Source organism: Salvelinus alpinus, chromosome 25 (genome assembly GCF_045679555.1).
Source record: "Salvelinus alpinus chromosome 25, SLU_Salpinus.1, whole genome shotgun sequence".
In the NCBI taxonomy this organism is placed as follows: domain Eukaryota; kingdom Metazoa; phylum Chordata; class Actinopteri; order Salmoniformes; family Salmonidae; genus Salvelinus; species Salvelinus alpinus.
This window is the reverse complement of record NC_092110.1, coordinates 36,341,902-36,355,890: the sequence shown is the minus strand read 5'-3', so window position 1 is coordinate 36,355,890 and position 13,989 is coordinate 36,341,902. Positions and strand designations below refer to the sequence as shown.

Below are 13,989 nucleotides of genomic sequence, written 5' to 3'. Positions count from 1 at the left end.
ATACGCCCACCCCGTACCAACACAGAAAAGCTGCTTGAAAACAATTTCACTCATATTTCATAGAAATCTGGAATCACTGGCCAGTTACTTTAAAAACTCTGGGAAAAAAACAAAGGTTTTAAACCTTAAAACTGATCGATGCACCATCATACCAAGTCATTTAATACCTAAAAACAAAAATGTATGAATAAAACACTGGGGCAGAAGATCCATTTCTTACTGACCTCTACAGCTGTCCAAAATCAAATCCTGTGAAATAAGGTCAAGACATACTGAAGGAGTTACTGGCTAGCTACAAGTGGCTAGCTTCGCTAACAAACTGTGTCAGTTGCAGTGCGCAAGGCCAGAATGACACAATGAACCACCAAAAAGGTACACCCCATTTCTGTTAGAAACTTGAGAAAGAGTTGGACCATTAATGTGCCCAAAGTCGACCGGTAAAGCTAATTTCCTGCATTTTACCATCGCTTATGATGCATTCATATGCTATCTTGGGGGCCCAGACCTTGATTTGAAAGAAATGGATTGGTCAACCTGGCAATGTTGCTCATGGATCAGTGAGATGGATATATTTTCACAGTATTTGAAGTACTGTAAATATGCCATAAGCTACATGAGGTCTAATTTCTGGGCCATAACGTCAGTGACAAGACATAGCATTCCGATTATCGTAAGCATGCGTGTTGAGTGACACTACACCGAAGTGAATTCAAGATATGGACAGCGTGTTTCTCACGTCTGTGCTAATGCTATACAGGTTGTTTCAAACATTTAAAAACAGCAAGATGCAGTCATAAAAATAGGCCTACATGTTCAGCATCACCAATTACAAAATCCAAATCTCACTTGCCTGAAATATCCAATTGTAGGCTGAAATTCTCTACAATGCCACCAGCCTGTTTCAACAGTAACATACTTGACAGTGACCCAAGATCTAGTAGTTGTTGATGCAGAGTTCAGCACGATGAAAAGATCACAAGCAAGAACACAGCTGCACATTGCAAACACCTACTGACACCACTCAAGAGTATGCTGGTCTAATAACAGATTAACAAAGCAGCCCTTACCAACACCCCCGCAGCTGAGTTACAAGAAGAGAAAATAGCAAGATTGACTTTATTATTATACCACAGAGAAAAGCCAGTAGTGTTTTCACCAACATTGACATTCTGCAAGGGTGGTGGTGTTATGATAGAGCAGGCAGTGGAAAGAGATAGTAGTGGTTAGTAGTAAAAGAGGGATGTTTGGGGTAGAATTAAGTGTGTGTGGGAGGGGGGGGGGGGGGGATATGGCTTCCTTACCAAATAAAACAGTTACCCTTAAAAAAAAAAAAATCTGAAAAAGGATGCACAGCATGAAAAGTGCTTACAGTCAAACAAGGGGAATGCACACGAGTTCTTGCTGAGTATACGACATTTATTACTTTGAACTGATTAATAGAAAGAATGGGGGCAAGGCCTCTCGCGTTGACGCGGTCTTTAAGAAAACGGAAGGAAGAGGAAACAAAAATGGCGGGAGGAAAGCAGCCAATAAAAACATTAATAATAAACCAGTCCAAGAAAGGAGGGCAAATAAGTTCTGAAGACTGCAAACATAGCCCAATTTTGTACAATTGTACATAAAATTATACAATGACCAAGGCTAAACGTAACAAATCTTTTTGCTTTCACCCCCCCCCCCCCCATACACTCTGCCAACAAAAAAAAATAAACAAGGTCATCTCAATCATTTGTTTTAGTTCTTCTTTATAAACAGATGGAAGCATATGAAAAAGAAACTTCTTGAAGGAACCGATGATGGGACCCACTACAACAATTATCCACTGAGGAGACTCCCCCCCCACCCTCTGCGTCCTGATTGGATGATTTAATCTCCCACAGGAGGAGGAAGTTTACATAATGACCCGCATGGACTTCTGGCCACTAATAGTAGCCGTAGTAGATGACACAAAAAATGTCCACTAGAATTTTGCATGAGAAGAATTACAGACTTGTTTTCAGACTGTAAAAACAGGCGGGGGAGGGGGGAGCATATGAGTAAGGAAAAAAAGCATATGTTGTGGAATGGGGGGGGGGGTTCACCTAAGGATGCTATGCATTAAAGTTGTAGTCCTATGAATAATAATTTCTTTTTATTTTACTACAAGTTCGAAGTCAGTCTTTTAAAGTAAAAAGAAATCAAGAAAGTCTTCATTTCGTTTTTTTTTTGTGTGTCCTTGGTTAATTTTTACCCCATTTAGAATTTCTTGAAATATCTGAATGTGATGGGGGTAGAAAGGGAAAAGAGGGGCCATTGCAGTCTTTTGCCCAAAGCAGTGACTGTTACTTGACACGTCCTTGGCGTTCCTGTGGGACACAGAAAACAAGAGTTCAGTTTGGGTACTCGCATCAAAACACACAAGACTTCAGAGTTCCAAAGTAATTCAGTATAACAACATTTTTCAGATCATACATAATTACCATGCTCACATCAGTGGATGTAAGAGTAGAGATTGTGGTTCTTCACATAATATTTAAAAACAGAATTAAAAAATAAATAAAGTTTCCACCACACTGAGAACCCATATCTACTGGTAGCAAGCCAAGCATATCTCCCTACCGCCAGGTCCCAACAGTCCAGCAGAATATGTATAGCCTACAACACAGGAAGGCAAGTAGATTCAGCTGTGGGACGATTTGTCAGAGCGTATTTAAAAAAATAAAACCGGGTGACCTAAACATAATTATAGTACTTTGTACACTACAAATTGACCACAACTAAGCCCCAAAAATATATATTTTTTCAATGTAATAAAGATCATTATTTTTTTTTACATTTTACATTTTTGGGGTGGGAATACTTGGGAACAGATTTCACACCAATAATGTTCCAGATTTCCCGGTGATAAAAAAAAAGCTAAACTAAAAAAATATTTTTAAAAATAAAAACTTTGGGGGACCTAGCCTACTACATTCAGTTCTGACCACTTTTTCAGACATTTGCAATGCTCATCCGTTGAGAGAAATGGGTCACTTGCAGTGGTGTAAAGTACTTCAGTAAAAATACTTTAAAGTACTACGTAAGTAGTTTTTTGGGGTATCTGTATTTTACAATTGATATTTTTTTTACTTCAGGTTGGCTCCCGAGTGGCGCAATACATTAATTTTGGATGCCTATCCTGACGTGAAGTTCATTCTATAGAAAGTATTTGACTCTGATGACAAAATTAAGGAAAATGAAGGGATTTCGGCAAGGCCATTTTCTTGCCTGCCGAAATCCTTACATTTTGTCACTAGAGTCAAATACTTTATAGAACAAACTGCACGTCAGGATAGGCAACCAAAATGAATATTTCATGTATGTGTATTATACTAAACAGAGGGAGTAAAATGTAGGCAAGCAAACATTTCAGAACAACTACTAGTCGAATAAGACATGGGAGAGATGACGAATTTTAGCAAAGAGATTTATTTCAAGACTAATACACTTGAAAACATAATAGCCAAAACTGCAGACATTACTAGTGCCTCTCCCGCGATCAAACCGCCAAAAAAAAAAAAAAAAAGATTCACAGCCAAACTTGATCATTTTGACAGCTGCCTTCAAGGACACATAAAAAAATGCTTCTGCTACTCAGATCAGTGAAATTTTGCCTAAAACGGACAACGGAGTGAAGAGCATAAATCTCAACTAGCAAGCAAGTCACAGCAATGAAGAATTGTGTGTGCGCGTTCACGCGAAGGGGGGGGGGGGGTTCGGCACAACACCTGTTTCAGACGTGTTCCTGTCGGTCAGTCACCGGGATCGGCTTGTAACAAGTCACACTTCGTGATAAAGACAGCGCAAGAACTTTGTCGGCGCCTACGATCGCACTTAGTGGTATTTAAAAAAAATATATAATTGTCAGACCTAGATCCTGTCACACGGAACAAGCAAAGACTTCCGACAATCGTTTACAACCTAAGAATTTGCCCACGACGTGGACATTTTGTCTTGAGGCTGCAAAATTGTGGCATAATGTGGTTAAAAATCGTATGGTCAGTGCGGTCCTTAAGGTGTCAGTCTGACAAGGAGAGCAGAAAAACAGTAGGTTTTTAGATGCTACACCGGGCACATACTTTTTGACCAGAGTAAGCCACTTTATCAAGCTACGTGTAGAATTCTTGTTAATAGAACCAGAGGATCATTTATTGAAACGAATTGCTAAAGTGACATCTAATGTAGCAGGCTTGTTAGACTGGGTTTACACTCCACCAAGTGTTCTCCGTAAATAAACCTCACCGACACTAACGTAAAGTCACAAAATGATGGCATGAACCAAAATCTCTGTGCAGTGAAGTCTCGAAGCGGTTGTGGAGCCTCTACGGAGTACACCTAATGGAGACTAATTCCACACTAAGGTTAGGCTATTACAATAGCGATAAGTGGTGGCTAAGTCATTACCTGAAGTCTGTAATGACTCCTGCTGGGGTTGGGGTTACTGGGGTACGGCTCGCTACCCTGGACCTCCACCTGGTAACAGAACATCATCAGGCTTTAGTTTGGAACAAAACAGGAAAGGGAAAACCTTCATCAATCTTGGGCATACATGCATCAACAACTTAATTGATTTACAGTAAGTGGACTCAGGTATTGAAGTGGCTACAGATTAAACATTACAATTGAAATCACAAAATCAAAAATGATCACCAAAACATTAACATTTTACTTCATTGGTAAGTTATACCACAAAGATCATTGGTCATTTGAACTGTCAGTATCCTGCCTTTCTCTCTTGTGCACATGCCTCTCAGTTCTCCTCGGACCGCGAAAAGGCATGTTAATATTATACAAATTCCAGTCAGTAACCAGTGGTAAATCACCAACTTGCATCAATGTGTTAACCACAAAACTAAAGACAAAACACAGATCTCTTGATTGTCTAGATAAGAGGAAGCAGTAGTTAACGCAGTGATACGTTTATATTCGACAGCCAGTAAATATGGAGTCTTTTCAGAATATGTACGGGGAGTTTGCTGTTAAAACACCACCAGGTGCAGAGCAGATGCAACAGAGTAAATAGGTATTTTAACATCATAGATTTAGCCGGTGGTAACTTGTGGAATAGACACCGGCTGGAACGCGGTTTTAACCAATCAGCATTCAGGATTAGAAGCACACGTTGTATAATGTGAAATACCCCCAGGTGCAGAGCAGTTTCCTTGCAGCAGTAAATAATGCAGACCTTGTTTCGCGCACACAGCCTCAGTCATGCAATGTGGATATACTGATGGAAAAGGTCGCTACGCCTCTAAAGTAACCGTCCAGTGTTTCCAGATTGCTATGAAATATTACGAGTGAATTAATTGCAATTGTCTGTGTTGGAATGGTGTGGGCGTACCCCAACAGAATGGTGTATACCGCAGATTGGCCAGCTCATCCTCCTTAAGGGGATTACATTATCCTCAATGCAGTGTTTTTTTTTTTACTGTTTGAGATACAAGTTAGAGGTGGGGTTTTGTAGGAGTTTATTCCATTTATGTTTAGGCCACAAATAAAAGCATAGGATGAGTCATCCACATTATTTGGATAGGAGTTAACAGAATAGGAACTTGTGAGATTTTCACTAAGACAGTTACTTTAGAAAATAAATTTGTCATCGCATACCACTATGTAAGGAAGCATGGTTTGAGCTTCCACTGAAATAAGATTGAAGGAAACACGAGGCAGAAATCAAATTTGCGACATGCTGTTCCAACAGAGTATTATTAAGCGACAGACTGTCTAATATAGATGCTTCGTCTTCTCAGAGGTGACAAACAAGCACTCTGTGGTCTGTATAAAAACAGGTCGGTAATACAGAGATAGACTCACTTTAGCTCTAACTCTTTCTAACAATAATCACTATGATGAACACAGCTTCAGTCAGAACCAGAGCCAAAAACGTATAAAGCACGTCAAATTTATATTTTGACCTTAAAACCAGTTGTACTGCTCCCTCCCATTCTGATTTAGACCTGGGATACCAGGTGGGTGCAATGAATTCTGAGAGAGAAAAGCAGGAGTAGCCCAGACCTTGTGGGGTAAAGGTTTGAATACCCCTGCTAGACTATCATCCTAATTAAATGGCTTTTGCTAACGTGTGCTTCAATATAGCATTTTCAAAACATGTTTCACGGCTGTGTAGACATTGGTACAGTGAGCAAGTATTTGTTCCCAACACCAAATAATTAACATACAGTATGTATACAAAAGTATGTGGACACCATCAAAATCAGTGGATTCGGCTATTTCAGACAAGTTGCTTACAGGTGTATAAAATAAATAAAAAATGTAAACGAGCACACAGCCATGCAATCTCCATAGACAAACATTGGCAGCGGAGTGGCCTGAAGAGCTCAGTGACTTTCAAAATCATAGGATGCCACCTTTCCAACAAGTCAGTTCATCAAATTTCTGCCCTGCTAGAGCTGGCCCGGTCAACTGGAATTCTGTTATTGTGAAGTGGAAACGTCTAGGAGCAAGAACGGCTCAGCCGTGAAGTGGTAGGCCACACAAGATTACAGAACGGGACCGGCGAGTGCTGAAGTGTGTAAAAATCATCTGTCCTCGGTTGCAACACACACTACCGAGTTCCAAACTGCCACTAGAAGCAACATCACCACAATATCTATTAGTCGGGAGCTTCATGAAATGGGTTTCCATGGCCGAGCAGCCGCACACAAACCTAAGATCACCAAGTGCAATGCCAAGCGTCGGCTGGAGTGGTGTAAAGCGCGCCGCCATTGGACTCCGGAGCAGAGAAAACACGTTCTCTGGAGTGATGACGCATACGTCACCATCTGGCAGTCCGACGGACAAATCTGGGTTTGGCGGATGCCAGGAGAATGCTACCTGCCCGAATGCATAGTGCCAACTGTAAAGTTTGGTGGTGGAGGAGGAATAATGGTCTGGGCTAGGCGTTCTAGAAGATTCTGTGCGACCAACTTTGTGGCAACAGTTTGGGGAAGGCCCTTTCCTGTTTCATCATGACAATGCTCCCGTGCACAAAGCGAGTTCCATACAGAAATGGCTGGTTGAGATTGATGTGGAAGAACTTGACTGGCCTGCACAGAGCCCTGACCTCAACTCCACCGAACCACCTTTGGGATGAATTGGAATGCCGACTGCGAGCCAGGTCTAATCGCCCATTATCAGCCCCAACCTCTAATGCTCGTGGCTGATTGGAAGCAACTCCCCACAGAAATGTTCCAAGATCTAGTGGAAAGCCTTCCCATTACAGTGGAGGCTGTTATAGCAGGAAAGGGGGGGGGGGGGGGACCAACTCCATATTAATGCCCATGATTTTGGAACGAGATTCAACAAGCAGGCATCCACACTTTTTGACTGAAGGACCGATGTAAACATACATTTCATAATGTGAACAGAAGCATCAGTCAAGAATGAGGGTTATGTTTTGGATAAGATGACGTAGAGGTCGGAGCATAATTATGAATATTCTAAACATTTTGGGAGTCAATATAAAAAAAAAGGCCCATGATAAAATGCATCTTGGTGATCACAAGGGACTGCTGGCATTTTGTTTACATGACTCCTGCAAAAACCTTTCCACTTCCCCTTTTAAAATTGTATAAGGCATTCCCTCCAGGATTTTTGCGAGCGCTGAATTTTTGGCAAGATCAACTATCACATATTATGCGAGGGCTCACAATGTCAACCAATCACCTCACGTTTGCCACATAAAATGGCTTAAAATGGCTTAATAAAGCAACATGTCAAAGTTTTGCCAGTGTCAGTCACAGCAGAATCAGCCATCACAAAACACCACTGTGGAATCCTGGAGGGACTGATATGGTGACATACAGTCGCCTCTATAATTAGACCATTGATTTGGTAGACCAAGCATCTGAGAAGTGTCCCAAATAACAGTAACAAATGCATCAATTCCCAATACACAAATGGGGACACATTTCCACAAAGACAAAAATAAAAGTAAAAAAAATGTCACATTGATCATCAATTGGATACCAAATGGTTAATACCCATTACATTTCATATGGACACACCCAATCAACACTGAGGTCAGCATTCGTAAATCACAAATCCATGTGATATAATAAATCGCACATGATTTTTTTGTTTTATTAACTTATTTTTAATATTATAACTTGGAAGTTACTGAACTTTGTTTCTGGCATATCCACATTCTCTGTAGGAATGGCACGTTGTAAGATGACCACATACATAAGACTGATAATCTTTTTCAACTATTGCACTCGTCAACTGGATTTTTTGCTGTCAAAACCTTTGCGAACACACCCATGGCTTCCCATGCCACTCCCCAAGCACACAACCCAAGATGTAGGGCCTATTTGTTTCCCCAGATGGGCGAAGGGCAGGCCTTTACCTTTTTCACACAGTCCTCCTCCTCTTGGCGCTTCTCGTAGTGGGAGAAGTCGTCAAAGATGGAGGTGGTGTGCTTGTAGCCGGCGATGATCTTCAGCACCTGCCGTGCCTTGTCCAGAGGCACTTCCTGCGTGTCCCGCGAGTTGGTGACTGGCTTATTCTCGTTGTTCTCCAGGCGGATGTGCCGCAGCTGGCTGTTGGGAACGTCCTTAACAAAGATCCAGCGCACGTCAAAGCGCCCCTTCCACTTGTCCTGCGACCACACGCCGGCGCAGGTATTGTAGTCCACGGGCGAACGCATCTCCGCCACGCCGCAAAAGTGGCCACTGCCGTTGACGCTGAAGAGCAGGTAGAGGGGGCCCTTGGCGCCCAGCGAGCGGTAGGCGGCGTCCAGGCGCTTGTTGCCGTGCTCTGTGCTACACCAGATGTTGTACTTGATGGAGCGGTGGATGTCGTCCTCTGAGTAGCTCTTGATGATGAACACACGCCCCTGCTTGAGATTCCAGTCAAAGTCTTTGGGGTTGTAGTTGTTGACCAGGCGCAGCTTCTCCAGCACCGGGTGTGGCTCCGAGGGCACCAGCACCCCACCCACGCCCGAGTTGGGGGGCGACTGCCCCGCCCCACCCACGGCATCCCCAAAGCCGTTGGCACGGTTTCGTGGAGGGACCCAGCGGGTGGGCTGAGATGGCTGGGTGGTGGGCGGGGGGCCCTGGGAAAGCTGCAGCTGCCCGTTGGGGGGGAATTGGTGCTGCCCCAGCTGGGCCGAAGAGGCCACCAACTGTCCATTGCTGAGGGGCAGTTGTGGGGTTCCTCCGGCCATGGTGCCGGGCTGAGGTGAGCCTTGGTTGGGCGGCTGCCCGTTGCTGGGGAGAGGCGCCTGCTGGGGGGTGGACGCTTTAGGCATGGTCCCCTTGTTGTCCCAAGTACCAATGTCCATGTTGTGTTTGATGGGCGGAGGGGGCAGGTTGGTCCCCGCTATGCCACCCTTGGTTTTCAGCTTGGGCTGCGGCTTGGCCGGCTTGCTGGCAATGTCCGCCCAGGAGGCGGGCTTAGCGGGGGCGATGGACACGGGGGGCAGTGGCATGCTGGGAGCTCCACCAGAAACCTGGCTGTGGCCTAGGGGTCCCCTGGGGAGGCCAGAGCCCACCACCTTTGGAGCCCCCATGTCCCCGGCACCGCCACCAATCTTAAGTCCAGCCATGCCCTGGTCCAAGCTGTTCATGCCAGGTGCCTTGTTGAGGGGCTCGTTCTGGGCGAAGGGGGACTGTCCGTCGATCATGGCGCCACCTAGCGAGCTGGGTGCGTAGGCATAGCTACTGCTGTAGCCAGAGTTCTGCGTAGACTGTCCCTGAGAGCTGTTGTTGCCCCAGGCAGAGAAGTCCATACTGCTGGGAAAGAAGTTGAAACTGTGCTGGCCCAAGAAGGGGTTGCTGCCCAGCGGGCCTGGCTGGCCAAACATGGGATCAGGCAGGAAGTGGTGCTCCCCGTTGCTCAGCTGTCCATACGAGGTCAGGTAAGGCATGGGAGGATCTCCACCGGTGGACCATGCTGCCTCGTTCAGGGAGTAAGAGAATCCTATGGATGGGCTGTAGTAACTGGGCATGTAGGAGTCCGACATGGCCGTATAGGCATTGCTCTGCGGAGAGAAGAAAACCCTGGTTAGCCTGCTGACAGTTTCAATCATTACATTACAAAAAGCAGGGCATCGATCTGATGGCCATCCTCGTTTGGATCTCTGTCAGCCTCGGCTGCCACTTAGACTAGGACGACTGTGGCCACTTTCACACCAGTGAACTGCTTTATGGAGGAGAAAACAGTGGCATTCCTTTGACTGGAGGAATACAGGCTCCATTATGGCCCATTTTTCTGGGAAGTGCCCACCACTGAGGGCACCCAACAACAGATGTTACAACGAGATGAAAGACAGTTTAACTGCAACTAGAAAAATAAATGGACTACGCAGTAAATTGGTGAAAGAAGTCTTTATGTGCTAAAAACATGATGAATTGCAACAGTATAAAAGTCATTCACTGTAAAGATATACAGCGAGATCTCCCCATTATGGATGACTAATGTAAACGTACCAGTGGGAGTTATACCATCATAACCTATGAGTAATTTAGCTTGTTGAGCATCATCATCATTTCTATTAGAACTGAGGCCATGTCAAAATGTTAAGTGAACGAACGCTATTTACCTCCAGTCTAAGCAGGCAAATGTTAGGAACAGTGTGGGCCTAGTCAAACTGATGGTAGTGGACCGGTACTCACCTGTCTGGCCTGAGGGTTCAGGTAAGGCTCAAACTCATCATCATTCAAAGTAACCTTTTGGGTCACAGCTCCGTTTTGCACTGGAAAGGAGGAGTAGACAGCAATGTAGAGACACAACTCTTGGATACATCATTTTTTTGCATAAAGTTGAAATAGTCCATGCAACTAAATCACAGGCCTACATATTCACAGCTGGTCATGAGTGTGACACAGAATAAGAGCCAGGAAGTCATTAAGCTTGATGAGACATCTCTAGCATTGCACAACTACAGTTCACAGCCACACAATATGCTGTTTTTAATGCACTAAAAATGGGCGATGTAAACAAATACACGGAACCTGTTGAGTTGGACAACAGTTATCTTTCCTGCTGGCTAGGTCTATAGTGTACCACGTATAAAACAAATGACACTAGGCCTTAGGGGTTGTATGAGGTGCTGCGGTTAATGCTAGATACGTTTTTGTTGACAGATTGTAACTGCAGCACAATTGACACATGCAGAAGCGGCCTGTTTAGCACAGTAAATCGGTTGCAACCACCAATTGTTAGTGATATCGGTGAGATGAGGTGCAGTAGAATATTGTTTCTAACTACAACTTGAGGAGAAAATATCTATTATCTATATTTAATATCGGTGATTGTAGTTATGACAATGTTACACTTGTCAGAGTGTTTCAGTTCGTCCTGACATGGCTAATCAGAATCTGAAAGTAAATTGCCAAACTGGAAAACAGACATGGCTAGTAAACAAAGTTGCCTCAAAACATTGAAAGAGAACTGAAACATTGCAACTTCGTGGTTTATATGACAATATACTTGCTACTGGAAGACGTGTCACTGGCAGGCAATTCATGAGTGTGTTCACGACCGCGAAGAATCGTTTAAACACGGAGGTTAGCCAACGAACTAACGTTAACCAACACACTAGCCTAACAACATGTTCAGTTTGCGTGGGAGGTTTAAGCCTAACTTGATGCAAACACATTCGTTTGTCAACTTACTCATTGCAAAGAGTTGCTATCATTTAACCCATGAGCCAGCAAGCCACTAGCCATCTGACTTAGGAAATGCCTAGCCAGCTAACTTGCGAATGTAGCAGTGGACGCTCATGTTAGCTAGCTAGGTAGCGCGGGCTAGCTAAGTTAGTTACCAAGCTAGCTACCAACGCTAACGGATTGCCTCAAAATCCACAATGGCGTATTCACACAAATGACAGTAAATGTCATTAAAAAAAGAAGACTGATTAAATAGTACCAATATATCGGAATATTTTTCACATGTCCAATCAACTATAGAAGCGAAATGGGCGCAATGCGAGATTGGCCTGCTATCTGGCTAGCTAACTATCATCACATCCGCGCACGCAGAGTAGGGTTTCCGAAACCACCACACGGGATAAAAAAAAATCCGCATACAGAGACAGTAAACTTGTCATGTTACAATAGCTTACCTTTGTTTCCTTGGCCTTTCGGTCTCTGGATTGGGTCCAGGTGATTCATGAAGGTTTGATTTATGAGAAAAGAGGAAGGGAAAAATAAATGAAGAAATGTATATTCACCAGTCAGTCCTTTAGCAGGTGGTCAGGCCTACTGCACTAACGTTAGCTAGCTACAGAGAGAGTCACTGCCTCTGGAACAAGCTATCCTGGTTACCTCGATAGATATTCATAAAGTGACTCTCTTTACCTGTTCAAGAAGGCTGCTGGCTGACATGTCTTTCTCCCTGGAGCCTTTGTATTTTAATATTTTTTATTTATTTAAGCGGCAGGGTGTATGAAATGTATATTGAGAGTTAGTCAAGAGCCCCTGTCTCTCTACAGAGCTTAGAATCTACACAATGGCGGGATGCAGTCCTTTAGCTCTCTCGGCGCTGAAAGACTTCTTCAACATGGCTGAGCGGCTGCGTTTATCGATGGCATTTATTTATGACGAACATGCGCCCCTCAACGGCATGGAGGAACTATATGATGCAGGTAAGCGATCTATATGAAAAACAGACATTTAACATATTGTAATAATTGTTACAATAGATAAACGGAGATTGTCTCATAATTAGGAAAGTAGCTATATTGACTTAGACCAGGGATGGGCAACTGGCGGCATGCGGACCGCCCCCTTTTTGTAGGGCCGCGGATGATTTTCCAAAACGAGAATTTTTTTTTTTTTTTTTAGGAACTCAGTCATTGTCTCACCTTACTGTCAAGAGTTACAATACTATAATTCACAAGTTGCAATTTCGAAATTTGGTTGTATAATTAAGAAATAATGCACGAGATGTTGTGGTATATGGCCAATATACCACGGCTAATGACTGTTCTTATGCGTGACGCAAGGCGGAGTGCCTGGATACAGCCCGTGGTATATTGGCCATATATCATAACCCCCCGAGGTACCTTATTTACTATTATAAACTGGTTATCAACGTAACTAGAGCAGTAAAAATACATGTTTGTCATACCCATGGTATACGGTCTGATATACCACGGCTGTTAGCCAATCAGCATTCAGGGCTCGAACCTCCCAGTTTATAACAGCAGTTTTACTCTTGTTATGTCAGTCACTACAGTTATATGCACGAATAGTCAGATTAATATAATAGTTTGATTTAAACGTTTACATGCTTTGCAAGAATAACTTTTTCCGTATTATTCGTTTTTAATTTTACATAGACACATCTGAAATCAGGTTAACTGATGGGACTTTGATAAATGCAGAAAATCGGCAATCAAAATAAATGTTCTACCACAGCAACCATGTTATTTTTGTGAACCATATTTGATTCTGAGTTTGGACATATAAAGTCAACCTGGACTCAGGGGTAATGTAATGTCTGTAATGTTTTGTAATGTTTTGTATGGTAGGTCAAAATCAAATGAAATGTAATGTCACATGCACTGAATGCAATTGGTGTAGACTTTACAGTGAAATGTTATCTTAAAAGCCCTTCCCAACGATGCAGAGTTAAAAAAATAAAATCGTAACACGAGAAATAAAATAAAATACACAAGAATGGAGCTCTATACAGGAAGTACCAGTACCACAGTCGTGTCATCAGCAAATTTAATGATGGTGTTGGAGTCGTGCATTGCCACGCAGTTGTGGGTGAACAGGGAGTACAGGAGGGGACTAAGGATACACCCCTTAGGGGCCTCCGTGTTGAGGGTCAGTGTGGCGGAAGTGTGTCAGCCTTCCAAAGCACTTCATAATTACAGTTGTGAGTGCTACAGGGCGATGGTCATTTAGGCAGGTTACCTTGCAGCTTTTGGGAACAGGGACACTGGTAGACAGCTTGAATGATGTTGGGATTACAGACTGGGACAAGAAGATACAGTATGTCTGTGAAGATACTTGCCAG

The 13,989-nt window shown here is 43.4% G+C and overlaps 1 protein-coding gene across 1 annotated transcript; it reads right to left on the bottom strand.

Annotated features, from left to right (window-relative positions):
• Positions 1 to 1,097: 1,097 nt before the first annotated feature.
• On the bottom strand, positions 1,098 to 12,725 carry LOC139553870 (YTH domain-containing family protein 2-like). Its single transcript, XM_071366625.1, has 6 exons — positions 12,321 to 12,725; positions 12,086 to 12,110; positions 10,635 to 10,714; positions 8,366 to 10,000; positions 4,423 to 4,491; positions 1,098 to 2,345 (listed from the first exon to the last, which is right to left on the bottom strand). The coding sequence occupies exons 1-6, from the start codon at positions 12,345 to 12,347 to the stop codon at positions 2,322 to 2,324; spliced, it is 1,860 nt and encodes a 619-aa protein (XP_071222726.1). The 5' UTR covers positions 12,348 to 12,725; the 3' UTR covers positions 1,098 to 2,321.
• Between the last annotated feature and the right edge of the window lie 1,264 nt (positions 12,726 to 13,989).